The 26,926-nt window shown below is 41.2% G+C and overlaps 1 protein-coding gene across 9 annotated transcripts in view; it reads left to right on the top strand.

Moving 5' to 3' along the window:
• EBF1 (EBF transcription factor 1) overlaps positions 1–26,926 on the top strand; it is a 283,451-nt gene that overhangs the window by 163,223 nt on the left and 93,302 nt on the right. For 5 of the 9 annotated variants that reach the window (XM_054841800.1, XM_054841799.1, XM_054841803.1 and 2 more), the window contains exons 7-8: positions 14,030–14,111; positions 22,030–22,171. In XM_054841800.1, coding sequence (XP_054697775.1) covers positions 14,030–14,111; positions 22,030–22,171 — 224 coding nt within the window. The remainder of the gene's footprint in view (positions 1–14,029; positions 14,112–22,029; positions 22,172–26,926) is intronic. The other 4 variants (XM_054841802.1, XM_054841801.1, XM_054841809.1 and 1 more) reach the window with 1 other exon arrangement.

The following is a 26,926-nucleotide window of genomic DNA, read 5'->3' as shown; positions in this document are numbered from 1 at the left end:
CCTCCATCATTCGTCACTGCCGAGCTGCAGCAGACCAGGCCAGCACATCATTTGTTAACAGCGACAAAGCCGCACTCATAAACGCCGACATGTTACATTAATTTATAGGCACTGAGTGACTTATTAAATGTGACGTGTGAAATATAACAGGGCCCAGTATGGATGATTAGGTTTTGGGCTTTGAATTGTTGACAAGGCAGGGGTAATGAATTGCGGGACACAACCAAGTATGTTTCCCCCTCATTAGTCAGTATTAGCTGCATTAATAGTAATAATTGGATATATTCATCATTTAAAATGTTTTAATAAATGTTTGGACAGCACCTGATCTAGGCTGTCAAATATTAGACTGGAAGGTTTGTGATGGGAGAAAAATTATGCCGTTCCTTCTGCAGAGATTTATACAGCCTAAGGGGTGCCATTTGCCAATGTCCTTTAAGAAGTAATGGGTGGAGATAGTTTGGAAAAAGACAGTGTGACAGGAGAGAAACCAGCCTCTCTCACGTTTTGAGAAGACATTTCCATTTTATTCTAGAGACTCCTTAGTCCTGAGGTCAGGTCTCCAAGATGGGGTCTGAACTGGTTATTTCTGGTCAGGTGCCAACCCCAAATTAGAACTTCGCAAAAGGTGTGCATGTTTCCATCTGAATTTGTGTTTCAGTTTTCTACAACTGCAGACTGAATGTTGCCCAGAGCTCAGGAACTTTCCAATTTGGGGTTTTGGCTTGGAGTCATCAGTACTTTGAACTATTAACATATTTAAAATTCCAGAAAATTTCCTGCCTGAACATCTTAAAAGCATGATTCTCTATGGAATGAAGGCAAGACATTTCTGTGGGTGTTCTGCCAGCTCCACTTTCATTCTTGGTTTCCATGTCTCAAATGCATTATGGTCTACAATTTGATACAAAGATGCCTCTGATTAAAGAAAAAAAAAATAGAAGTTTTGTTTCATTATTTTGTGATCTTTAGCAGTGGAATTTAAAAAAATAGCTTAAAACTGTTACCAAGGAATGCAGACTAAATTAATCTCTTGCTTTAAAAAACATGTAGGTGAACATTAGAATGTGCATTCTAAATGACTGGATGGAAATCAAGAAGACCATGTCCAGTTGCAAAAAAAATTATATCCATTCAAAACTTGTGACACATCACTTGGCTGTAACCCCTTGTGTAATGAAACCCATTTTTAAAAGCAACCTTCAGAATATACAAAAGCAAAAGCACATGGAGTTATTGGCACTGCATCACTAGACTGACAATTTTTATTTTAAAAGAAGAGTCCTCTAAGGAAAAGCCTTGCTACTGTGGGAAGCAGTGTTTGGTGACTCAGTAGGAGGTACGCTTTCCTTTTAGATGCTACTGAAGAGGTGTCACACTAGGGAGTACTGCGTTGCTGGAGGTGCTGTCTTTCAGGAGAGACACAAAGTCAAGTGTCTGGCCACCTGTAGTCATAACAAGTCCCAAGACACTTACTGCAAGGATGAAAGTTTTCTCCTCAGTGTCCTTGCTAGCTCCAGCTAGCTGCTTGCACTGAGCATCAGGAGTCTTTTAGATGAAGGGAGCCTCATGCTCTCCCAAATACAGTCAGCCAAACCTGCCTCTTTATATCCATGAACTTTGTGCAAAAAGTTGTTGGAGGACTCGGAAGGTGCCAAGGCTAAATCTGGCTGTAAATAGGTGACGCTGCAGCTCCAGGATGGCAGAGAACCTTCACTGTGGGGGCAGGAACAGTGCAATCGTTTTGCACTTGTCATAGTTATTCTGCACGGTGGCAGAAAACTTTGAGGGTAGAAACTTTGTCATTTGGTTGTAATCAGAATGATTTATACTTCTGAACTTGGAGTAATGTTATTTCATTTAATAGACACCAAAGTCACAAAGTGCAACTTGTTTAGATAATGTACATTTAACTGTATTTTCCTCTTCATTTTGAATCAAGCCCTTAGTATTATTTTGTCAGGGTTGTCTGTTCGTTGGTCGTTATTGTTGACAACTTGATGTGAGAGTGTTTTAGCATGTTGTCTAACATGTGTCTGCTGACACGTTTGTCATTGGCACTGCACAGTATTTCTTCAAACTCCCTCTAAATTTTTATTTGGAGATTAAGCAGGGATTTAAAACTTGATATTGTATGCTCAGCAAATGAGGTTCGCCAAGCCTTTGGGTGTATGGCTGTGTTTTTATTTCTTGTATTAGTTAACTCTGGGCCTGGAGTCTCAACTCACCAAAGAAGATGAAAATTCATGTCTTCTCTAGATTTATATTAATATCTCTGAGATCCGACCCTGATCTTGTCATCTAGGTTCACATTGTTTAGCCAATCTTCTGAAAGGATTGCAGCCTTTTCATCAGTGATATATATGTATTATAGAAAGGATAATGTGTTTCAACACTTAATTATTATGCAATTAGGTCTTTAGTGGAACTTTGTCAGAGCTACAGAACTGAGTGAAAAAAGAATGATCAATATTCAGTGCTTAAGTAGATTTCTGGATGATTTTAAGCTGCTGTGTAGGTAGAAAGATTTTGGGTGAGATTTGTTAGCTTTGTTTACATTAATGAGGAATTTGGTTTTTTCCAGGGAGGTGCTGGAGGGGGCCAGCTGTAAGTTTTTGCTGATCCGCTTTACTCTTTGCCAGTTGCTGGCACAATTGTTCTTAAAAGAAGAACAATAGAACATAAAGTAAAGAGTACAAGGTTGTTAAGTTGCAAGCACTTCCCAGTCCATTGAATTAATTGTGACTTTTGTTGGTATGATGTAGATGAAGAACTTCAACCTTTCTGCCTTGACTCTCTGGCACGGTTACTTAACTGCTCATTGTAAACCTTTTTTCCATCGCTGATGCTGTCTTCACTCCTCTACAGTGATACGGAAAAAGAATTATTATGCAGTACTTCTACAGGGCTTTGTAAATCCTCGTGCTCTGTGTTTGTGGATATGAATCCTATTGATGACAGGTATCATCCCTGCTTTCACACAGAAAGGCATCTCGGTGACACAGCCGGACACCCTGAAGCACAGGAGAGATCCCAACTCTTGGCTGTGTTTTAACACCCATGGAAGATGTCTGTAGCTGCTAAGAGAGGTCACCTTCTTTCCAAAGACAGTAATGCACATTGTTCCCTGCTCCCCCGTGCAGGGGATCTAACACTCTGCCTCTGTCCTTACAATGTCTTCGCTCCGTTGAACTCTATGCTAAATATGCTGTTTCTCATAATTCCAACCAACGAAGTACACTGTGGCATGAGCATAATATATTTTGTTACGGTCAACTCGTGTCCTTACTTCACTCCAGTTATAACTTCTCACCAGCATCTTGAGGTTAATTCTACTCTAGTTTTGGGACATTTGGGTTTGTCCTTCAGCTTGGGTCCCCTCGCTGGATGGTTGGCTTTAAGGGCAGAAAGGAAATATTCTTGTTAGCTGTATCACCTTTCCGGATGGGTGCAAAAGATAACTTTGTAGCTACAGGCTATAATGCCTTTTCCACATCTCGCTGACACAGGAGAGGGCATCAGCAGAAGGATTTTTTCTACATGTTCAAGCCCCATTGCTTTAAGAAAAGCTCTGAAATGGTTAATCCAAAACTTGTGATATAAGCAGATATGATTTAATTCTACATGTCTGCTGCAGAAGTCATTATTTCTAAGATTAACTAAGCTCTTTCAATCTCATGTTAAAGGTAGCACATGCATGCAATATTTATTGATGACATCTCTAGAATTATACATAGCGTGATCCTCTTCACCATCACATCAAGTACTCTCTTTTCCTTTCTCTTTCAGTCTTCCCCTTCTGTGGTGACTTACAATGAATTTTACAGTGTCTGGGTTGCTTGCCTGTATGCACACACAAAAAAAAAAAATCTGCAGCATTTTATACCTAGAGCCAGTTCAGCATCCCATTCAGACACCGCTGGAATATCTTCTCTTGTTGAACCACCACATGCACAGCTCAAACAAAGTGCCTCCGCCTTTCCACAAAACAGCTCTTTGCTTCCTTCCAGCACTCAAAATAGCAACTATACTCCGGATCCCGTCCTCATTGCCAGAGCTCCCTGCTGCAAAGGAAGCGAGGGCTTTATTCTCCTAAATATCATGGAACAATGGGAACCCCTGGATGGAATGTCCAGCTCGTGGGCAGGAGCTTGACTTTCTTCCACAGCATTTTTGTGCTTGCTCTGTTCTTGTAGAAATACAAATGTACACAGTCATATATATTTGCATTATTATCTGGGCGGCTAATTATAGACTCACCCTTACTCATTTCTTTAAAAGTCTCCTTTGAATTGTTTGTTGTGTTTTGTTTGATTTTTTTTTTTAAGAGAACCAAAAAAGTTTATTACAAATAATAAAATCACACTTCCCAGCAGAATATCTGTTAGATTGTCCTTCCTCACAGACTCTGATTGGGATCCCAGTTTAGTTTCAAGTTATTAAAAGCTAACTTTTAATAACTTAAAGTTTTTAAGTTACTGGGTTTTTTTTCTTCCCCACATAAAGCTCTTCATTGCTGTTACTCTACTTGAAACAAACACTTCATTTGCTTTTTGAAGAATAAGTTGTCTTTGGAGGGGAGGCAATCAATCTTTCACCATATTGACACTTTCCAAATATTTCTCTGTAATTACTCAGATGGGTCGGGTGAGGTAAGTTCCACTCATCGTCATAGAAGGACTTTGTGAACAGGAGATTTACAGTCACGTTTCTAAGTTGGCCCTCGCTGTCGCAGTTCTGCTGAGGATTTAGTGATGCAAAAGCTGAGACTGGGGTGTCATCCCAGCAGTAAATCCTGCAGTCGTGCAACGTCTGTCTTGCTGGGGACGATCCCGAGGCAGCGGAGCAGCCGCAGCCGAGAGCCCCTGGGTTTGCACAGTCAGCATCTCCTGGGCACGCTTCAGCACGTGTGCTAAGTTTCTGTTACATTTCTCTGGGGCTGGAAACTCCTTGGATTGTGTATTTTTAATGATTTTGAATCATGAATGAACTCAGTCACGTCATTTCTTATATGCTTCTGATTCATTATTGACATACACTACAGGTTATTGTAAGTAGGAGATCTAACAGCATCTTTCTTTGTCGTTTCTCTCTCTTCACGCCATTGGTCCTGCACGTAAATCTGGTCAAAAATTATTTCCATATCAGTCTGAGCAGACCTCCTGGCTTTTTTTAACATTAAGCAACTTCCACTCAAAAGGAAAAAAAAAAAAAAAAATCTTGAGAACAAAACAGAGGAGGTTCTGAGCCAGGTCTCGGGAGGGAACCCAGTGGTAACGTGATGTCTACATGTAGCCTAATCATTCAAGGATACATCTGTTCAGATGGGGTTTGAGTAGCACTCCACCCCTATTTGTGCAGAAAGTTTTCTCAGTGCTTTAGAGGCTCAGACCCTGGCCAGAAGGTAAGGGACGTGTGTGCACAGTGTTAAGTAGCCTGACCCTCTGGGTTTCGCAGGTTCGGATGATCGTCCTGGTGCGTCAGTGTTATTTTAGGATATTATTGGAGTCAGGTTATTTGAGGGATCATTAATTACTGTATGTGCAGGCAGATTGCACACAATTTTAGATGCAGGGGATTTACATGTGCCTGATCTGGGGAAAGGTGGGAAATGTGTTTCGCACAGATGAAATATTTACCATGTGAATCTTTATAACTTTCTTAGTAAGCTGATGAAAGAAATATGACATCAACACCTTCCGCTCAAGGTGACAAGTTTTAGGGTCCCATGCCTGCTGTGAGAAAAACAGCTTCAGATGACTGGATTAGCACTGCTCTCCGACATACTATGGCTTTGATACCACTGATGCTTTTTGGTAACCATGCTAAAGTTACAGTAGTTTACCTTGAGGTAGCAGGCAACCGAATGCTGGTATCATATTCCAATAACAGTAATGCTGTTATCTGTCATCACTTACACTGAACAGAGGTTCTTTTAGCAAAAGTATGACTCTGGGAGGGCTGCTAATTCAATGGCATTGTGTGAACTATGACAGACCGCAGAGCTGGTTTATATTTTTTTTTGTTCCCCCAGTGACTGAAGCCTAGCATCTTCAGTAAAAATTAAAAATAGTTAACCCACTTTCATATCCTAGTATTTGACGAGTGAAACAGGAGTGAAAGGGGGAAAGAGGGAAGGGAAAAGCAGTTAAACTGAAACAATTTGATCGAACGTTGGTTCTTTTATTAAATGAATAAGCATAAATTCTGTTGGTTATGTGAGTGTACTCACTTGATAATAAAGTACCCTAATGCTGGAAAGTGGCACAATTTCAGCCAAAGCACTGTCGCTTCATCTCCTAAAGAACAGTCTGTGATTTGAAGCATGCAGAGAAAGGCAGAACTTGGGAGGCTTCTGTGCTAGGTGAGCGAACGGCTGGAGCTGTGTGGGGGCGCGGGCACGCGGGCACTCCACCCCTTATCTCACGGTGCTGTTGTGTCAGTAATCGTGTAAAGGGGGGCGTGTGTACGGTTATCTTGCACCTAGCTGTCATAAGCCAACTGCACTGTGTACAGTCTGTACACGGCATAAACTCCTTCCAACTTTTTTTTGTGATAGGAAGGTAACTGCAGTTCAGATTTAATAAAAATTTTAGATAATGGAGCTGGGCACAAGTAAGGAGGTATAAGAAAATTCAGGTTTTCACTACTTTAAGAAAAAAAAAATATTAAAAAGTCAGACCTGGGGGCAAAATTAAATTACAGAAAACTGAGCACTCAAACCTGCCTCTGGACTATTTTTAATTCTGTTTTGTGATGTTGTTTTTTGGTGGTGTTATCTCTTTCTTTTCTTATTAAAAGTCTGGGAGAAGAAAACAAAACAGTCTCTCTGGGATTTTAACTCACTTGTGGGAGAAAATGCCAAACACACTTTCCCAAACTACTCTAAATTTCTCTGATGCATTATAACTCAGTATCAGAGAACTAGAGAAGTCCAGAAGATGCAAGATGAAAAATTGATATGCTGTGCTTCACTGTGCAGAACACACAGACCTGAGGAAAAGCGACTGGGAACAGTTGCTGAAGCGAGCAATGAGTAATTTAAGGCTGTTTTAGGCAGTCCTACCTTCTGATTTGGTGATTATGTGGGTGCCTCCTCAGCTCTTTGCTGTGCTGAGCTGAATATTTACTGTATTGATAACAGCAAACCCTGGCAATGCTAGCTCCGGGAGTCAGAGCAAGTTCACAAAAATAATGTAGACTATTCTGTTTCTATTATTGTGGCATTGCCTGAAGAATCTCAGTCAATAGACTGACTGCTTGAGGCTTATTCTGTGTTGCATTGCCTTTCTTGGACCTTTTCTGCAGGTCAGGAGGAAGATATATATTTTCTAGTAAAATAAATACTTTTCCAGGCTTTTTTTTTTTTTTTTCTTAACCCAGCGAATTGTTTAGCATCCCAGAAATGCAAAATACAAGTCTGATTCTGCTTCCATTTTAAATCAGTGAGAACACTGAACCCAGGGAGAGCAGGTTTGGGATTTTTTTTTTTTTTTCCTTAATTAGGATATTTGACAGCTCAAGAAGATTACGTTTAGAAGAGAGTTAGATGGCTGTATCTGGTGTTTAATTTCTCTTCTGCAGAATAAATTTCCTGTTGTAAAAATGCCACAAAAGGTAGCTACTGCTGTTTATTGACTAAAGAGCCAAGTAAAATCCAGCTGTGAACATGTGGGTAGTAGGAGGTTTTCCCCATGCCTATATTTGATTTCCATGCACAGCCTCATGCTGGTAAATATCAGTGTAAGTCTCAATTTTTCTTTTGTGAATAGGGTACCTGACATGATCAGTTAGTTGTATGTGAAAAGGTCTGTAAGGGAAAAAAATCAAAATGAAACCAAAAATAAATATTGCAACAGTAGACTTGTAGTAAATGGGAATCTTCATACCTGAAATGCAAAGGAAGTTTTTCCCCCTCCTTTTTCTGCAGTTGTTAGTAGAGCTGGGCTGAACTCAGATTTTCTATAATGTAGGAAATTCCATTATTTTGACAATTTTTCTCTGGCAAAGTGGAATAAAAAAGTATTCCCTTCATGTAAAGTTTAAAAATGTTGGAAAATTCGAGAAATTATTGTTCAAGAAAAAAAAATTATCTTAGCTGAATTTTTAAGAAGTTGGGAATTTTCCATTCTAAAATAGGAGTTTTGATTAGAAGAGTCATCTTGAAAGGGAAAAAAATTAGCTTTGTCCTTCTGAAATTTCTAAAGGACCATTTCTACATTTTGACTCTTTACTTTTCCAAATAAAATTGCAGTGAACAATGCACTTTCTCTATAATTTTATTTTAGTGCCCAGTGACTCACTAGATGTAGTTACCAGTAGGTGCAGTAGAAGTTACTGATTGAGAAAGGGAGAAGTGTGTGAAAAGTGCGTAGAAAACCCTGAAGAAGCAAATGAAACGGCTGAAGTGCGTGCACTGTTTGCCTCCTGGTCACCTGTGGACTCACCCCTGTAATGGCTTCGGTACTTCTTGATATGCCAAGTTTTCACCAGAGACAAAATACCCATCGGATATCGTTTGAGACGACTGTATTTGCAGTATTGCATCCCCAGCATCCTCTTTGCTGGGAGGACAACCAAAGAAAGGAGACAGGCTGACAGCAGAGCTGGTTCTGCGAGGTACTGAAGTACGTGGACCTTTGTCTCCATCCGTACCGCTTGTGTATTTAAATTTATGCACATATTTAGTACTCTGCTGAATTGGTATTTTGCAAACCCACATATACTTACTGCTGCATTTCATCCAGGAGTCGAAAGTTGCCCTCTTCTATCAAATGCGTTTATACCTCAGAAAAGGTGTGTTTTGTCAGTTTTGTTTGCCCGAGCCAGGTTTAAATTGTATAACCGGCACTCACTTTCTGGATAGCCACTGGTCTGGCTGACCTTGGCAGCACGACAGCTGTCGTATTTTCACATGGATGAACTGTTCTTGAACAACTTCTCCAATGTATCGGGAACAAACAAGCTTTTCTTCAGCATCAGGAATGCAGCAGGTCTTCTTTCCAACTATTTTTTTCTCCTCCCACAGACATATTTATTGTGGCAATGGCAAGAAAATCCTACTGCTAAGCCTTCGTGTTTGAATTCCTTTAAATTTCCTCCAGGGGAGTGACAGAAAAGCCAACCTAGATCATGTCAGAGCTTGCTTTCTTTAATTTAACTCTTAGTTTATTTTTAATAAACATGGATATTAATTTGTAGTGGCAAGGAAAGTAGGAGGGCAAAATCCTTTTACATCTTTATTGCTAGTATTTCCATTTCTGCTGTATTTATTTAATTTAAATCCCTGTGGTAGTTAGCAGTGACGAAGAGTGGGATGCTGCTGGGGACGCAAACCCAAATGGTTTGCAGTGCGATGGACAAGATGGCCCGTGATGAACGGCAGGAGTATTTCGTACAATGGAGCGACCTCCAGCTGGTAGCATGCTTGCTAGATCCTTCAGCTGAACGAGGGGAATCAGAGGATGGAAGGAGCAGGAGCGAGGAAAGAGTCGGTGTCAGGACTTAGAAGTAGCAACATAGACAGGGAGTAGGGTCACCCAGGGAGCTCAGACTGGGCTGGGGTAAGAGTCCCTCACCAGCAGAAAGCAGAGGGTAATGGTGAGAGCACAGTTCTGCTGACACCAGAACCTTTTTGGGAATTCAGCTGTTTTGTTAGAAAAATAATTATTCATCTTCAAAAAGGAATTTACTATCAAGATGTGAGAAAAAGAGACAACACTCCTGAAAGATCCAATAACCCATTTGTTAGAGCTTCTACCTGGCAGATAAAAGTTCAAGGTAATTTTGGGCCTAATTCAGACTGGAGGTTTGTGTTTAACTGATGGTTATATTTCTACATTGGTCCTTGCAGTTACTTAGAGATTTGTAGTAGTACAGTGCCATGGCATGGATTAACTGCTCAGCAACTTCACTCCTTGAGTAGTTTTGGGAGCCTGCACTAAGCCGCATCTTGTCACTCCTGAGTGTAATCTAAAATTAACTGGTTTTCCCCCAAGCTGCAGTCCCATACCACCAACCACGTCTATGTGGGATAAGAGGTGAAGCACGGAGTTCTTTGCTTTAACAGCAATGTAACTCCAGGTGCTTTGTAAATTTTGCGTGTTTCTGAACCTGAGCTGACTCGCATGGTGTTGGTCTCTTCTCCCAAGTAACAAGTGATAGGACAAGAGGAAATGGCCTCAAGTTGCGCCGGGGAGGTTTAGATTGGATATTAGGAAAAATTTCTTCACCAAAAGGGTTATCAAGCACTGGAACAGGCTGCCCAGGGAAGTGGTTGGGTCACCATCCCTGGGGATATTTAAAAGACGTGTAGATGTGGCGCTTAGGGACATGGTTTAGAGTTGGGCTTGGCAGTGCTAGGTTAACAGTCAGACTTGATGATCTTAATGGTCTTTTCCAACCAAAATGATTCTGTGATTCTGTGGAGCTGGCTTGTGTTTCTCTGCTCCATATGCACCAATGCTCTTCACACCAGGGATGTTTAGTAGTCAAGGAGGAGTCAGAAAATATGTTTCGTTTGATTCATGCATAAAATTAAACCCTCAGTGGTAGCAATAAGTATAATTGATGACTGAGTCTTTGTGGCAGACGAGCTGGTGTTCAGCAGTCACATAAGTTTGGAGAGAGAGTTAAAGTTGAAGATTTTATTGACACTCCTGTGTTTTGCAGATTTTTTTCATCTTGGGAATGAATTTCAGACCCCAGTGGTTAGTATTAATGCTATATATCCTCTGTGGTTAGTATTAATGCTATACAGCCCTGCCAAATGGGGAGAAAGTTAGAACTGAAAAAAATAACCCACTGTGAAGAAGTTAGATGCAAACAAACAGGGATGGAATGTTTATGCTTACAAAGAGCTCAGCTCTGTTGGCACTTCTCCTGGACCAATCCTGTCAATCTAAATCTGAAATATTTGCAGAGTGAAGTGTTGCTAATGAGCAAGGCTGGCAGGACCAGGCTCGAGGTGAAGAAGGCACCTGAACGAGCAGCTTAAAGCAAGAACCGAGAGACTGGGCTGAACCCTGTGAATCAAACCACTCCACTCTACCCTTGTCCTAGTCTGTTCGCATCCACTTTTCTGCCAAGGCAGGGGGAGACCGTCAGCCGGCGTGCCGTGCCAGCTCGGGAGCTGCTCAGCTCTTGCCTAGACAAGTGTGGGACGATTTCACGTAGCCGGGGGGACTCCGTCTCTGGTGTGCTCCAAAAGAAAGTGCAGCCTATAGTTTGTTTTGTCTTTCAGTGGAATAAAAATACAGTGCTTGGCAGAACGTGTTCTGTAAACTGGCGACTTTTTATTTAAAATGCAGCAAGCGAACTTGGCTGTGTAAGCTTGGTGTCTTGAAAGTTCCTCTGAAAATACTGTTATTTTTTTTAAGTCAATTTTTTTCTGGAGTTGATTTAATTGAAAGGAAGTTTTGCTTGCTTGCTTGCCTGAGTTTCTTTGGTAGGTTTAAATAGATGAGCTTCATTTCTTCTGCAGTCTATTGTGGTGAAATTCTGTAGAATTTGGGGGAGATAGCACAGCGCAAATGGAGTCAGACTTTGAAACTTTGGGTTAGACTCTGCAAACCCCAAAAGCCAACTCTTGCATTTCATAGTGATTTTCCAAGCCTTTGAGATGACATGAGCTCAGACTTTGTAAGGGAAGGGAAGGCCCAGCGTTTCTCCGGAGAGCTTCACCAAGAGCTTTCCATCTCCCTTGGGGCCCTTGAGCCAACCCCCGTTGCTCAGCGCTCATGCGTGCTGTGCAGAGCCAGACCGGGAAGGCAGGTTTGCATGGCTGACGCTGTCTTTCAGCGCAGATATTTTTAACTCTTTGGTGTCCCAGCTCTGCTTGGGGCTGAGGTGTTGCTCCAGGGCCGCGGCAGACCGTGCAGGCAGCTGCTGGGCTCGGCGCTTGGCAAAGCCGCCAAAAATCCCCCGGCAAACCCGTGGCAGCGCCGGCTTCTCCCCAAAAAGTAAGTGGCTCTGAGAGGCTTTGCCACATAAGGGCCTGTTTGAGGCTGTAGGCACCAGCTGACAGGGATGTCTTTGCCTCCCAACAGATGGCCGGGCTTTTTATTTCAGCAAGCAATCTCACGCGGAGGGGTGGTCTCCAGATCCTGCCAACATTTTGCATGACAGGGCCAGCTTAGGGCAAGAGGGATCTGATGTCCGTGCCCTTCATAGCTCATGAGCTAAATGATGAGCTGTTGACAGGAAAGCCATCATCTGAAGTGTAAGATCCTGAACTCTCCTCGCTTTTCGTTTTTCTTTGGCGGAATTAATGCCCTATTTGCTTGTCTCTCAAAATCCATTCTGGCACGAGTACAAACCCTCGCCTGGTGGCAAGCAGTTGTCTGGATTCGAGATGCCAAGATTTGTGCTGACAGCTCCTTCTACACAATCTGAGTCAGGCTGTCACAGCTGGCCATTAGAGGCTTAAAAAGACACGCACACGTACGACAAATAGGACCAACTTTCCGTTATTGAATATCAGAACCTGTTTGATGAGAAAACACAATGGCTTATACTGCTTTTTATTTTAACGTAAACAAACACAATGTCTCCAAACCCCTGTTCAAGTGCGGTGGCTGTTTATTTTATGTTGATTGCTTGCTCTTATTTAGGAGCACAGGTCTAGAAGGGACTTCCTGGGGCAGGAGACCCGGTCCTTGATAATCCCAAGCATCACATCTTATAGTCCTCCTCATTAACCCTACTTTTCTTTAATGAAAACAGTCCTTTGTAGTTTCAATTTGTCCTCGCAGCCATTTGGCTAGTATGATTGTCTTGGCATGGAGGAACAAGCACCAAAATTTGGCTCGTTGAGGGGCGGCATCACAACTAGAGTGGGACAAAGAATGCTGCTCGTGAAAAAGGGATTTCCCAAAGCTGTTTACCCTGCAGTTTTGCCTTTCTTGGTGGCAGTGAGTGCAAATTCTGCTGACCTAGCATTCAGGTTGGGTACTGAAAGATGGATGCTTGCAAAAGTTAACTTTCCGATTTAAAGTAAAATGGGATCAAACAATTCCCCACCTCGCTTTTTGTATATGGAGACAGGTCAGATTAGCCTCTGCTTGGTCAATTAATTATTGCAAGTGTAATGCTGCTCTGTCTGGTTGTGCTAGGTTTTAAACTTGCTGTAGGATTAAATTTTGCACGGCTGAGCTTTAGTAGACCTTCGTCTGTAGTTTATTTTGGACAAAAGGTTGATAAACTTTGGCTCTCGGGGAGGAAGCCTGGAATCTGAGACCCGCTATTATTCATTGAGTTGTCTTTATGAGTTTACAGTCCACTGATGCATAACACTGAAGGAAATATTTTCAGTGAAATGTTTGCTTTTTTCTTTGCCTTTGTAAAATGCAATGTCTTTTTTTAGAGATATATGTCAGGGTCATATAGCTACTTCAGTGAACTGTGTATGGTCAGGAAATAGACTTCATTGAAAATATTTCATTTGTCCGTGAAGTCAGTCTTTTAAGCAAGACTTCCCCCCTTCTCCTCTCAAGGTTTTTATCTCCCACTAATCACTATTTGAGCATTAATTTTATGTACAAATTGGGTTTAATTGTGGAAGGGAGTTTTCAACTGTATGGAACGTTTTCAGTATTTTTGTATTAAAACAAAATTTGCCCACGATAACAAAGTTGTAAAACAAAACCCCATAAGGGAATTTTCTTGGCTGGCATTTTTCTGTCCTCTTTTTGCTGGGCTGAAATATGTGTCGCTTATTTCCTTGCTGCTACGGATGGCACAGCGAGGCTGGCCATTTAGCGTGATAGAGGGACTGCCTCTGCAAACTTTAATGGCTCCGACACGGCAGATCTATTAATTTAATGCTTAAATGTTTAGGATGTGCTCACGTGTTTTGCTGGATTGGGGCCCGTACAAGCTCTGCTCTCTCTTTGGACGGTCAGTGGGATGGTTTGTCTGAGTTGGGAATACTAATGTAAATAAGGCTTTGTTGGACCAAACGTGGGACTGTTACATGGTACTATTACGCACTGTTTATAAGACGTTAATGTGCATTTCTCTTTCTCCACAGGTTCTTCTTGAAATTTTTCCTCAAATGTAACCAAAATTGCCTAAAAAATGCAGGAAACCCTCGAGACATGCGTCGATTCCAGGTCAGTCAGACACACTTCCTCCTTTAAAAATCAGCAGCTATTAGGGACAGAAGTACTTTGACCCAAACTAACCTAGTAGTTCACTGGAAGATGCTAAAAACATAAGGTCACAGAATATTGCCTGAGGACTTCTTGTCACAGCAGAATTGGCAGGAAGTAGTTGGGTTTTCTTGCTCTGGACAAGAGAACTCTTGAAGATAATGTCATCTCCACGGGAAGTGAAAGCATGAAAAGGAAAAATCAAAATGACCTCACTGTTGTATTAGATTATGGGGCTACACTGCTCTGAGATATTCCCTTCTGCCTGGGGAACTATTTGCCTTCATGTAAACACTAAGTGAGCACCATGTTTATTGGAAGGGGCAGAGGAGGGCATAAGAGCAATTAATAAAGTCAGGCTCATGACTACACGTCAGCAGTTATTCTTTAGCAGTGTTAAAGACTGATAAATGTGCATCAATGGGATGAGGGTCCATCCCTGTCGTCAGCACTTGGAAAAAACTGCCATTGGGTATATCTTGGGATGTTTTGGGCTGGTATTTCCCCGCTGTTGCAGCATGTGGCACTGAGGCTTGGGAACTGTAGTATCAAGACAGCTTCAGCTGGCCAAGGACATTTTTTTATGCTACGCCTATGTCCACAACTACTTTTGGGATTAAGTACAGCACTGTCCCTTGGGAAGATGGTCTGCACTTGCCTTCCCCAGCGCTGGTAGCAGAGTGGTACAGTGGAAATGCTGAGAAATACTTGCTCCAACCCCTTTATTGAAGATGTGGTCCTTTGACTGTGTCAATAATGCTTTACCAGAGTATGTGCTGAATAAAAATATGGGGTAGAGAGCTGAAGGATGTTCTCTCTTGATGGGAGGAGTGTGTATGGCCCAGGGAGAAAACATGATGGAGTCTGTCAGTGGGGATTTGCCTCAAGGTTCTGAGGAAGAAACAGGAGATTTGTCCCATAGACTACATGGGTCTCTGGAGGAAAACAACTCCAAAAGATGGCTGCTTTCTGCGGTAGCTCAGGACCTTGTTTGCTTCTTTTCCAGCATTGTCGCACTTAAATAAAAGTGCTAAATGCTATGTGAATGAAATAGAACATATGTCTTTTGTTGAACTGCTGAACTGCAACAATGCTGGAAGGCAGAAAGGTGTTATTTGCCCCTCCGAGCACAGAAGTGCAGAAGTGAGGAGATGTGGCCACAGGGATTAAATTAATCAGTATAAGAGCTAGCATTAGCATGGCAGAGCCCTCGGCTTCTCACCCCACACTCCTCCCTCCGTCACATTTCTCCTGTGATTCAAGAGGGCATTATCACTGAAGGAGAAAGTGGAAAAAGGACTCTCACCAGCATGGGGATTTAGGCCAAGCATTCACCCCTGGGGCCTGTCAGAGCTTGCTTGACAACATGTACACTCTGCTGGGTTTGTGCTTGTCCAGGCTCGAGGCTGATTTTCATATGGTAATGCCTTTGCGTGTTCTCTCAGAACAGCAATCAGGAGCCTGTGTCGGCGAGTAGGTAGGACATAGGAAAGGTTGTTGATCTCTTGACTTGTAAAGACATTCTGTCATACAAACCCAGCTTCACAGCAGTTGAGCTTTCCATGTGTAAACAGAGACTGCTTAATTACACAGGTCATGTCAATTAGTGTGACCTTAGCATTTTCAAGAAATTAATCACTTTCAGCCGAGCAAACCACTCGTACTATAATACTGGGTGGTATTGAAGCTTGCAGCATCCTGTTAAGTGCCCAGGCTTATTGTTTTACAATAGCTGCTTTTGTTTCTTTTTCTTTTTCTTTTTCTTTTAAATTTTGAACTTGTTGCTTTTTCAGCAATAGACTTCTTGAAATAAAACAGCCAGACTCTACAGAGTCCAGGCTTCATTTATCATTTCTTAGGCTGAAAAGGACCAAGCATACACGTAGTATCTCAATGTCATGATGCACCTAGATGTCTGAGACAATGTTATGTAGGAACCAAGTGAAATCTGGGCCCCTGTGAAGTCAGTGGAGGGTTTGCTATCAGCTGCCTTTGAAATATTGCCAGTGACTCACAAGGTCTTTAATAGTTATGTCAAAGTTCTGGGTAAAAACCATGAGAGTAAAGTATTTCCAGATACTGTGTAAATAGTAGCATATTCCTTTCACAAAAAAAACCCAACCCAAACAAACCCAAAAACTTTCCCTTCCTTTACTTCATTCTCCTATCTGTGCAGGACTGTTAAGCTGCCCAGAGATTTGTCCACCTTTTGCCATGGTCTAACACTCATCAGTCCCCAAAAGTTGTTAGGATTTGTTAGAACACAGATTATGGTTTTGGTGGGAGCAACAGGGAAGGGCCAGGGACACGAGACTTGCACTATCCAAGGACAGGTCCTGTGGAAAATTTCCTTTTTTTAGTAGGTTGGTTTTGGTTTTTTTTTTTCTGCAGCAGGGAATTGTGTGGTTGTCATATGGTATAAGAGAGGTTAAGAAAGTACAGGGAAGATGCAGAGTATGTGTTGATTCAGGTGACCTGTGCGTGTAACTTCCTTCAGACTCGCATATAGAAATGAATGAGGAAGCTTTATCCTGAACATTGCATGCAAATGTAGCAGTGTGATAAGCCTAACATAAAAGCAGTTGTGGGCCTGGAAGGAAATATATTTCTCTGCATGTCTGAGATGTCCAGGCATGTGACAACTGGAGTGGTGTCAAGTGCCAGCAGAAGTGTGTGCTGGAGCGGTGCTGGCCCTGGCTGTATTAATTGTCTCTCTATTAGCAGAAGGAGACAGTCAGAGAGGAGAAGCCCCGACTATGAAGGGAGTCAAGACAGTTGAGTTGAGTCTTCAGCTGTGCTACAGACTCCCCCCTTGTCCTTAAGAAAATCATTTCCTCTCTGTGTGTTTCATCAGCCCAATTGCAAAAAAACATTTGGTGATGTCACATATTGTTGCCTTAACCCCATGGAGCAGATGCTCAGTCTGGTTTTGCATTCTTCATCACAATAAGTCATCAGTCTTGGTGGGACGAGCTGTAGTGCCCCAATTAGTAGTGGTGGTGGTAATAATAATAATAATATGGTATCATGGGTGAACTCTGCTCAGATTTTCTTTTTCAGCACTAAAAAATTATTCATGCAACCTAAACAGTTTTCTATGTTATTGTAATTAATGAAACCCAGGTGTCCTACTTATCTTGTTGTTCTTGTTTTAGCACAACTGCTTGCAAACTGACACATGTCAAGTTTTAATTTAGAGGAAACTTTTCAGACTGAGTCACTGCACAAAACCCCAAACATTCGTTTATTATGAAAACCTTGAAAGTCACTTAGAAATTGCTGTGCAGTTTGATTCTGTTACCACAACCTCTTCCTCAGCCTAGGCGGCTAGTTTGCCTCCATGGGACGCTGCCACTCATGTTTGAATTGAAGCCACTTGTGTCTTATTGCAAATTTGCATAAGAGACAGAGATGATGCTTCATGAATCCCAGATAATGGAATTTGGACATGCAAGGCTCCATCCCCAGAGAAGGGAAAGGCAAAAAAAAAAAAAAAAAAAGACTGAAAAATAGCTGTGAGAGCTGTGGCCCAATTCAACAAGGTAATTAAGCGCCCGGCCTGTCCTCGAGCACGTGAGCAAAATTCCTGAATGTATTGTACTTATGTGCTTTAAGTTAGGCACCTTTTTAAGTGTCTTGTTAAATCGAGACTGATTTTTAGTTACTGGAATAAAGAAGTCAACACATTGTAGGAAGAGGTCACCAAGTGGTGATGAAGATAAAGATGTTGCTCAAGCCATTTCTGCATAGCTTCCAAAGAGCAGCAAACACAGGAGTTACAGGCTTAACACTAATGACACACTTCAAACCTGGAAATCATTTTAATCAGATTTGCTCTGCCTTTGCCACCAGATGTTGGGGATGTCGCAAAAATATCAGATCCCTCACCATACGTTGGAGAAAATTAAAAGCACAAGGAACACGCTATGTCTTAATCAGTTAGCAAAGCTTAATGGGCTGTGGTTAAAAATGAGGAGTCATGCAATGCTTAATTTTGATAGATTAGGTGAGATACTATAACAAATAAACAGGCTGAGTGCTAAATGTGGATAAATATCTTGATCTCCAGGCTCCCGGTCTCTGAATATTTTTTTTTTTTTTTTTTAAACTAAGCTCCAAAGTATTCACAAACGGAACTATTTAATGGCAGGCAGAATAATTCACAGAGCCGTGATACGTTAATGCAGTCGATAGTGCCAACTTCATTGAAGAAAGTTGTAAACTGATGTGTTTCTTTCATACCTCTGTCTCCCCTGGTGTTGATACAGGATTTAAATTCAAAATCTACGAAGGGCTAAAGCTAAAGCTCAAAATCATTTTCCATGTTTGCCTGTCCCAAATTAAAACTGTGTTTTGTTGACAAAATTTGGAAAGTTTTGAGATTTGGCAGGCCTGGTTGTCCCTGTGCTTACATTAATGTGTCAGCACCTCATTAATCATTTATTAAACTGTAGTGTGCCTTTCCCTCTTGCTATGGTCTGTGTTTTAGGATGCCTCGGTGCCCATTCCACATATGCTTTGGCTCTCCCCTCCCCCTAATTTTATGATTTCTCCACAAATTAGTTTTAGCATGTGCTTTAACTTGAACATATCCCAGTCGTTTCAAAATCAAAATGAGGAGAGTGTAGTATTTTTTTAGATTAAAAAATATGAGTAGAACTTGTAAATATGTAAGTGCTCTGTAGCGATCCAAGTAACTGTGGCACACAATATTCAAGGTGTAGTTTTTCTCTGTTAATAATTTGGGGCATTAATATTTTGTTAGTGCAGTGTATGTTCAGTATTCCTGTATTGATGAGATTTTGCATTTAAAGAATTAAGCAGTAAGCGTGTGCTGCTTCTTACAGGTGGACTATGCATAATAATATTTTTTTCAGGCAGATACATAAAGTAACCACTTTCTTTTTCTGCATTTCCTGAGACTGGAAACAGTTTCTCTTGGGGATTCCTTTTATAGTTTCTTCTGCTAACGACACTGAAGAACCACACCAATGTGGTCTCTTTGTAGTAAATCAAACTCTCTGTTCAGGAGGCAGGTAGGAAGACACTGTTAAGTAATTCAAAAATATGTTGCATCGACAGTTTCAGAAACCTGAGTGGGGAAAATTAAATGTAGATTTACTCACATAAAACTGACCTCACTAGGATTGTTTCTTCGAGTTCTTCCCTAGAAAGGTGCTTGTATAAAGACAGCTACTTATATATACATTTTTCACAGGTTTGAGACCTAACTTACTATTACTACTCTTGATCTATTATTTTTCTGCAATCCTATTTCTAGAAATGTTCAAAAGTTTGGGTTTCAGTACAGGATGGATCAGCTTCAGTGGGAAATCCGTGTGTACCGATATGGTTTTAGGATTGGGAAAAATATTTTGTTGTAGCCATTGTTATTAATTGTAATAGTGTTAATTTTCATATGCATCTAAGCAGACCCATAGAAGAAGATAAGGAGATGGCTTAAATCATGGAGCTGTGACAGGCAACGCCAGTTAAGGGTTTGGCTCAAAATCCCAGTTGCAAAGAATTTACAATGGTTGCAAGTGCACAAATAAGATTGCAAACCCTGAGCCACTTACTATAAGATCATATTTTATTGAAAATATCATAAACTTTAATCTATCCCTCAGGAATGCAATGGATAAATTACTTTTTAAATCCCTTTTGGAATTTTATATATAGGGCTTGGGGTTTTTTTCCCCTTAGTTTGATTTCAGAAAAACTTACCTATGGTGTTTGGTGCTTTCTTTTTTCCAAATTTCCATCTGTAAGAGCTCTTGAATCATTTATTCTGTATTTTAATATCTTTCACTTAAAACAGGCACAAAAATCTATTGCCTGGAATGCCATTCTGAGGGACGGTTTTAGGATCCTTTAGATGTAAACTATTCTCTCTTGTATTCTTCTCTTTAAAGACAAAGACTTCGGGATCAGCTATGGGCAATTTAGCAGCATCGCTTACTTTATAATTTTGAGCATTTTAATTGTTGGTCAGAAATAGGTGGAAAAAATGTTAACTTTTTTTTTTTAGATCCAATTCAAGTGATGAAATTGAATTGTTGTAAGTGATCCTTTAAGTGTCCCCATTTGACCAACTTTGAGAGGCAGCAGCTTCCTGAGAGAGTTGAAGCAATGTTTGCCAATCCTTGTAAAGCATTTCACCTCTTCAGAGGCTAAAGCCTCTCAAAACCAAGAACAATTAAAGCGAGAGCCTTTCAGCGCGACTGGGGAATTCAGCAAAATAAATCAGAAATCCTCTGCCGTGGCTCTGGAGGCTTGCCTCATTATAAGAGCAGATCTATTAGCCCCCTTGCCATTGTCTTTCATTTCTCAAGTGAGGTGATTCTAATTAAATTAATCTGCATGTCAATCTATCGGTGATCAATCAAAAGGGCTGAGGTCCCCCTTTGCGGCAGTGTGCTTGCGGCTGACAGGGGCTGATAATGGAGGAAGAAATAAACTGTCGAGCAAAGTTAATTAGTCAACATAATAGGTGGATTAAACAGGAGCTGCTGATTGCTGTTTCACATGTCGAAGCATGAGGTGGGAGCTGAAACTGCAATTAACAGACAATTATTATATTTGGTTGTAAGAGGTCGCATGAATAAACATATCTCTGTGGGTTTCAGTTTTTAATCCCTTTCCGTGTTTAATGTAAGGAGAAGTGTAGGTCATTTCTTCTTATTGTTTTAGTCAAAGTTCTCGAAGGCAATGCGTGCTCCTGGAAAACCAGCAGCCAGCAGAAGGCCAAATCTTTGGCTGGAGTAAAACCCTGGGAATGCTGTACTTTGTTGGGAAAAGGCTGTGGGAGGGGGCGGCTGAATGAAAGCCAGGGAGGCTATGAGGCCGCTTGGTGTGAGTGGGGTGGGAGGAGACACGGTGTGATTAGCTCACAGCTCTGCCAGGGACTTGCCCTGTGCATCCCCCCCTTTCCTCCACAATGGTTTGTGGCTCAGGTGCCCTCAGCCTCAACACGGGTTTCCTGTAGAATGGTGCCTGCTGAGCCTCAAGGTTGAGAGGTCCCTCTGGACACCTCTGAGCAGTTGGGTCTTCTACTCTGGACCCAACACCTACCTGTTTGCCCCTGCTGGGTTGGCTCCTCTCCCGCCCGGGGCTGCTCTGGAGAGCAGAAGTGTTGGATCCTGCCTCCAGGGCAGTGCCTCTCTGTCTCCCTCCCCTCACCTCAAACCAAATCCCAGGTGTTGACATTGAGATAAGTTGAGAAATACAAATAATTCTAACGCTGGATGAATAGGGTTGTGTTCTCCGGATCAAGACCCCACTGTCAAGTGTGCATGTGTACACAAACATACCTATACGTACTCCCTGAGAAAGAGCTCGGGAGAAATTTGGGCAAGTTCAACAACCTGTAGTGACTGTACTGAGGGGAGAGCAGTAGAGAAGGGTGGGGGGAGGCATGCAACAACTCTCATTGGAACTTCACAAAACGCACTTTTGTTTTCTTTTATTCTGAGTCGATTCTCATTTGCAATGTCAACAGCTCTATCTACTTCAGCATGGAAACTGAAGGATAATTTAGGGTGAAACACAGCTGCCCTTGTATATAGGGGTAAAAATACTTAATAAAGATCTTCTTGTTAAAATGATGGTTAACAGTGTGCTGTCTGCCATGCAGCTACAAACTCTGCAATTTAACTTAAAACTGCATCAAAAGCTTGTGATGCCAAAGGACCCACTCATCAATAGCGTCTCTTGTTAGATTTGTACAGCATAAGCACCAGTTATTATGCGAAATAGCTATGCAATTTTCTACAGCTCCCAGCTGTTATTTATTTAACTGAGTTTATTACACTCTCTGCTTCTTAAAAAACATACATATATATCCAAATTTTCCCCCATTTTGCTCTTGTGCTTGCAGGTTGTGGTGTCTACAACAGTCAATGTTGATGGCCATGTGTTGGCAGTGTCGGACAATATGTTTGTACACAACAATTCCAAGCACGGGCGGAGAGCTCGAAGACTCGATCCCTCGGAAGGTACGCCTTCTTATCTGGAACATGGTAGGCATATCATTTTCGTTGGTTGGCATTGCTACTTTAAATGTGGATTTATTTGGTTTGTGTCTCTGGCTACTGGTTTCAAATTTTCCTGTAACAGTTTTATACCTTTGGGACTGGATATGTTAAAGAGACTGGCCTCCAGACCAAACAGGGAATTTTTCAAGTAGGTCAGCACTAAATGTAGTGAAATAACAAACCAGTAGGCAAACATGGGTGCAGAGTCTGTCCTGCGTGTCAATGAAGTGTGGTGATTTCTTTTTTTTTTTTTTTTGTTACATGTATTCAGCACCCAAAATTGGAACCTCATCTTTTCCAGGTTGCCTTGATTTTTGACTGTGCATCTAAAGGATGTTGAATATTTTCTGAAGTGCTCAGCACCCAAATTTCAAATTGGATTTCTTCTAATCTATGGAGTGCTGAGCTCTCTAGGAGATCCAGCTGTTCCTTTCAATTGCCCTAAATGAAAGCAGAGCCCTTTTGGAAATCCATCTGCTTACTCAAGCCATGGACGAATGTTCTCTTCTGGCTCCAGCTGTGCCAGCTGAGGAAGTTGCTCTTCCCTGCATGCCACAGCTGCTTGTCTCTCCTCCCTGCTGCAGGCTATTCTCCACCATGGACATGCCAGCTATGACAGTTGTCTGATTGCTCCCTAGTCTCCTTCAGTCCAAATAAGTTCATTCGAGTTAAGCTGTTTAAATAATAACTCTTTGCCAATCTAGCTTATTTTGCTGGAATGATAGAAGGAGAAATGGTGCAAGGCAATCTGTCTGGCTTTTCTGAAAGGACAGTAAACCCCAGCAAGGGTGGGATGGGGGCACGTGGCGGGAAGCAGCCTGAGGGACAGCAATCTTTTCTGTAAGATCAGCTGGTCCTGGAAGAGAACATCTGTTGGTGAGTGTAGGTGCTTAAAATGGGAGCTGTGGAGTGCAAATGTACTTTGAAAAATCTGGATTTGATTAATGTTTTGTTTTGCTCTTTGTCCTCAAAGTTCATGACTACTACTGAAAAACAAAACAAAAATAGAGGGCATTTCACTCCCCTGTCCTTGTTCCAGCTTGGTAGAATAGCTCTTTGTCTTCAAAGCTGTTTGTAATCCTAAATTCAATAGGTGCTTGGTTCCTCTAAGAGATGTGTACCCTCAGCTTCCATTGAAGCAGTTGAGTGTAGAAAGCACCAGTCCTTTATGCTGGTTTGTTGCACAAATATTTGTCAAGGATCTGATGAATAATTAAATAGATTTTTCCGAAGAGTTTGAAGAAACCAGATAAGATTTTCTCTGGGAAAGTGAATGCCACTCAGAAAAATGTTAACTAGGTGTGTTAAAAGAAATTATTAATACTGAGAAATGGGTAAAAATGTGGGTTTCTACTACTCAGTGGATTCCTGTAGAAATAGCTTTCTTTTCTGTTTATGCTTTCAGGCATCAGTCCTGCAAGCACTTACGCATATATTTAAGATTATGCGCACATATGGTCCTGTTGGGATCAATGAGGCTTCTTGTGTCAGTAAAGTTGAGGGTATTGATAAGTGTTTGCAGAATCAGGTCTGTAGTTCACACTTACTAACCTAAAATTCTTAGTTCAGCAGCGTTTCTCATTATATAAACATAACTTACATCTGTATTTATTTAGCTCTAACTTTTTATGTAGGCTGTGAGCCATTTTCAGTCATAATTCATGTTATAGAATTTTTTTCATCCTGCCAACAACCTAATTTAATAAACAAACCACTGTCGTAATTTTTGCTGATTTTTTGTAAGGAATGTACGAACTCTGTCTTTATTAATTAGCAGAAGGCAGAACATTACAAAAGGAAACTTCTCTCTGTTCAACTTTATAATCTTTCCATTAAGTCTAGTCTTTCAAAAAAACACTCCTATTTTTTACTTATATTCCTACTAAAGTAGATGCCATCTTTTCTTTTCTTTTTTTTTTTCCCCATTACAATCTTCTCAGTGCATGCTTTTGGTCAAGGCAATACTTATTTTCTCATACATAAATGTCTTTATTTGCATGCATGGTGTAGTAGCGTCTCATTTTACCACAGCTATCATTCCCGTTCCTCCTACCTGAGGGATTCTGTTAACAAAAAGAAACAAAAGGGATAATGCTATGCTTACATGTCTCCACAAACCCTAGTTACTGTGCTAACATTGAAAGTCAACATCTGCAAAATATCTCCATGTGTACGTTTTGTGGGAAAGGTGATTTTTCTAATCTGCTTTCTCAGGCACCTCTCGAGCAACCTCATAAAGCAACCGCTAGTAAATTCTTACTTTTGAATAGCAACCTCCACACTGCAAAACTGCACTCTTCCCAAAGGCTTGGTGTGGAGCCTTTCTTTTTAACCTAAATCCTTCAACCCAGCTCTTCAGGAATTCTACGCACATTTGAATTGAAGAGACAGGGGAGAAAAAAAAGAAAATCCAGTAACTCTTTTAAATGTCGATATTAGATGTCTAAAACACTTAACTGAATGAAAAAAAATAGCAAAAGTCTGAACTGGGCTTAATGCTATAGAATTTTGAGTAACCACCACGAACCTTAGACCCGTTGGAACAGATGACAGCTTCCTCCACTGAAATTAGTTTTCACTTTCAGTTTGAATCCTGAAATATGTTATTTTTCTTCAATTTTTTTTTGAATTTTTATCTTGGATAATATCTTCAAGTGTACGTAGGAGATACAGTTTGCTTGCCTTCCCTCTTCCCAGCTTTTCTGCCTCCCTCAGGGGGAGGGCACCTTGACCTGAACAGTGTCTAAATGGTGAAATGGGAAGCTAAGTAGTCACGGCCAGTTTGGCTCTGGTTCATTGCTCTGGTGAGCAAGTTCTGATCATAGGTTTTTGAATGCTGGGGTCTAACTATGATATGCCCTTGACCAAATGTATTCCCGTGTACTTTTCTAGATGTTTAACTCTTTAATGCAAATATCCGATCACATTAGAGAGGAATGACTCACTGGCGAAAGGGGAGACGGGATATAGCGAGAAGGCGTGCTGGTTGCCTAGTTTAATTACACAATATCCGGCTTATTTTTCCTTACAAAGTTGTGTTGGGACATGCTGCTCTTAAAGATGGAGTTGCAGTTTATGTGACACCTAGAAGAGACTTTGGGTGCCAAAAAGCTGGAAAGAAAGCTTTACCTCCCGAGCCACACAGGAGCCTGGTGCCTCCACGTTTAGGTTTCACCATCTCATTAGCAGGTAGCCTGGATTATATTTGGGACATCCAACACATCTATATTTATATCTTGCTTGTCAGACAGTAAAATGAAATTTCTTTTCATAGTTCATCTCTCTGAATATGACTAGGAACCTAGATCATGGTTTCGTATCCACACGCTGTCCTCCTTGCAACCAGCGGGTTAAGAAGCTCATATTTCAAATAAATATATCTATCTTTCAAAAGTAATAGCTGGCAGAAGCCGATTATTTCATACATCTCTATGTGGTATAAATAGGGTAAGCCACAGTAATCTGTGGTTTTCAATAATTATCACTTTTTCATTCACAAATAGTTGGATCCTCGCTTGTTTTATATTTATGGTGAACCAGAAAGCCGGTGTGGTTGACCTTTCTAAATTGTACATATATAGTAAGATGTATAGTGAAGAGCCAAGAGGCCCCAACCAGTAGAATGTATTTCAGCTTGTAGTTCATCCCAGGGTGTCAATTTTAAAAGCAAAATCCTTCCAATGCAATTTAAGTGGGTAGCTTATGGAAGGGGGGAATTCTGACAGAGTTTGCAACAACGCTTTTCAAGTTTACCAGCATGGAGTCCACTGCTGCAGATGTCTGCAAAGTTTCCAGTTAAAACTCTCATATTGCTGCAAAGTAAAAATTCTTTTTTCCCCAAAAATATTTGAATGGTTTTAGAAGAATGTAAAGCCAATTGCAGCATCAGTTTCTCTTTTATTTTTCCTCACTGGCAGAATGCAATGCCGTCGAAAAACGATAGTCCCTGAGACCCTGTCAGTTTGCATGCTCTAACACTTTATTATCTAATGATCTAATATGCAACAAGGCAAAGAGGGGGTGCTTATCACCCTGACAGGATGCCTAAGAGAAGTGACTAAATTACTTTATGTACCATTAGCGCTAGCTGCCATGGTGAACTCACTGTGAGCATTTATGCAAATATTCCAGAATACATTCAAGTGGCCTTGTCAAGAAGACGACTGACAAGCAGCTTAAATGCTTGGGTTTTTAAAGGGACAGTTTTATTTCTTTATCTTTTTCTTCCTCCTCCTCCACAGGAGAGCACTGAAGAATTAGTGAGGTTTGCCAGCAACCTGGTTCCGAGTCAGCTCAACAGCAGCAAAAGATGAAAGATGCAGGGCAGAAATAGGGACAAATTATAAGCCACGATGTCAGAATTTGCAGATGGAAGCAGAGACAACCATGATTTCTAAAGCAATGTCCTGCCATTATTTTAATATGAAATATATATCAATCTATGTGCATGTGTATATATGTCTAAAATAGGTCATTATGTAACAAAGCCATTATTGGTGTCTGCCTTATACTGGGAATGATAGTGCATGGCTGGATTATTCAGTCCCTGTATTGGGTTATCTGAGGCAGTCAAGCTTTTACTGTGTTTTAGTTCATGATAGTAATGAGTGATTCAGACCATTTGCTGTCTGCAGGTGCAAAACCTCCTACAGTAAGTGAAGAGTAGTAGTTGCTGTGCCTCAGCTGGGTACGTCAGGTAGATCCTCTCATCAGCAGTGGGGCATTTAAAGACCTTTTCTT

Source organism: Grus americana, chromosome 14 (assembly GCF_028858705.1).
Source record: "Grus americana isolate bGruAme1 chromosome 14, bGruAme1.mat, whole genome shotgun sequence".
NCBI lineage: Eukaryota > Metazoa > Chordata > Aves > Gruiformes > Gruidae > Grus > Grus americana.
Note: the sequence above shows the minus strand (reverse complement) of the source record. Positions and strands in the feature narration are given on the sequence as shown.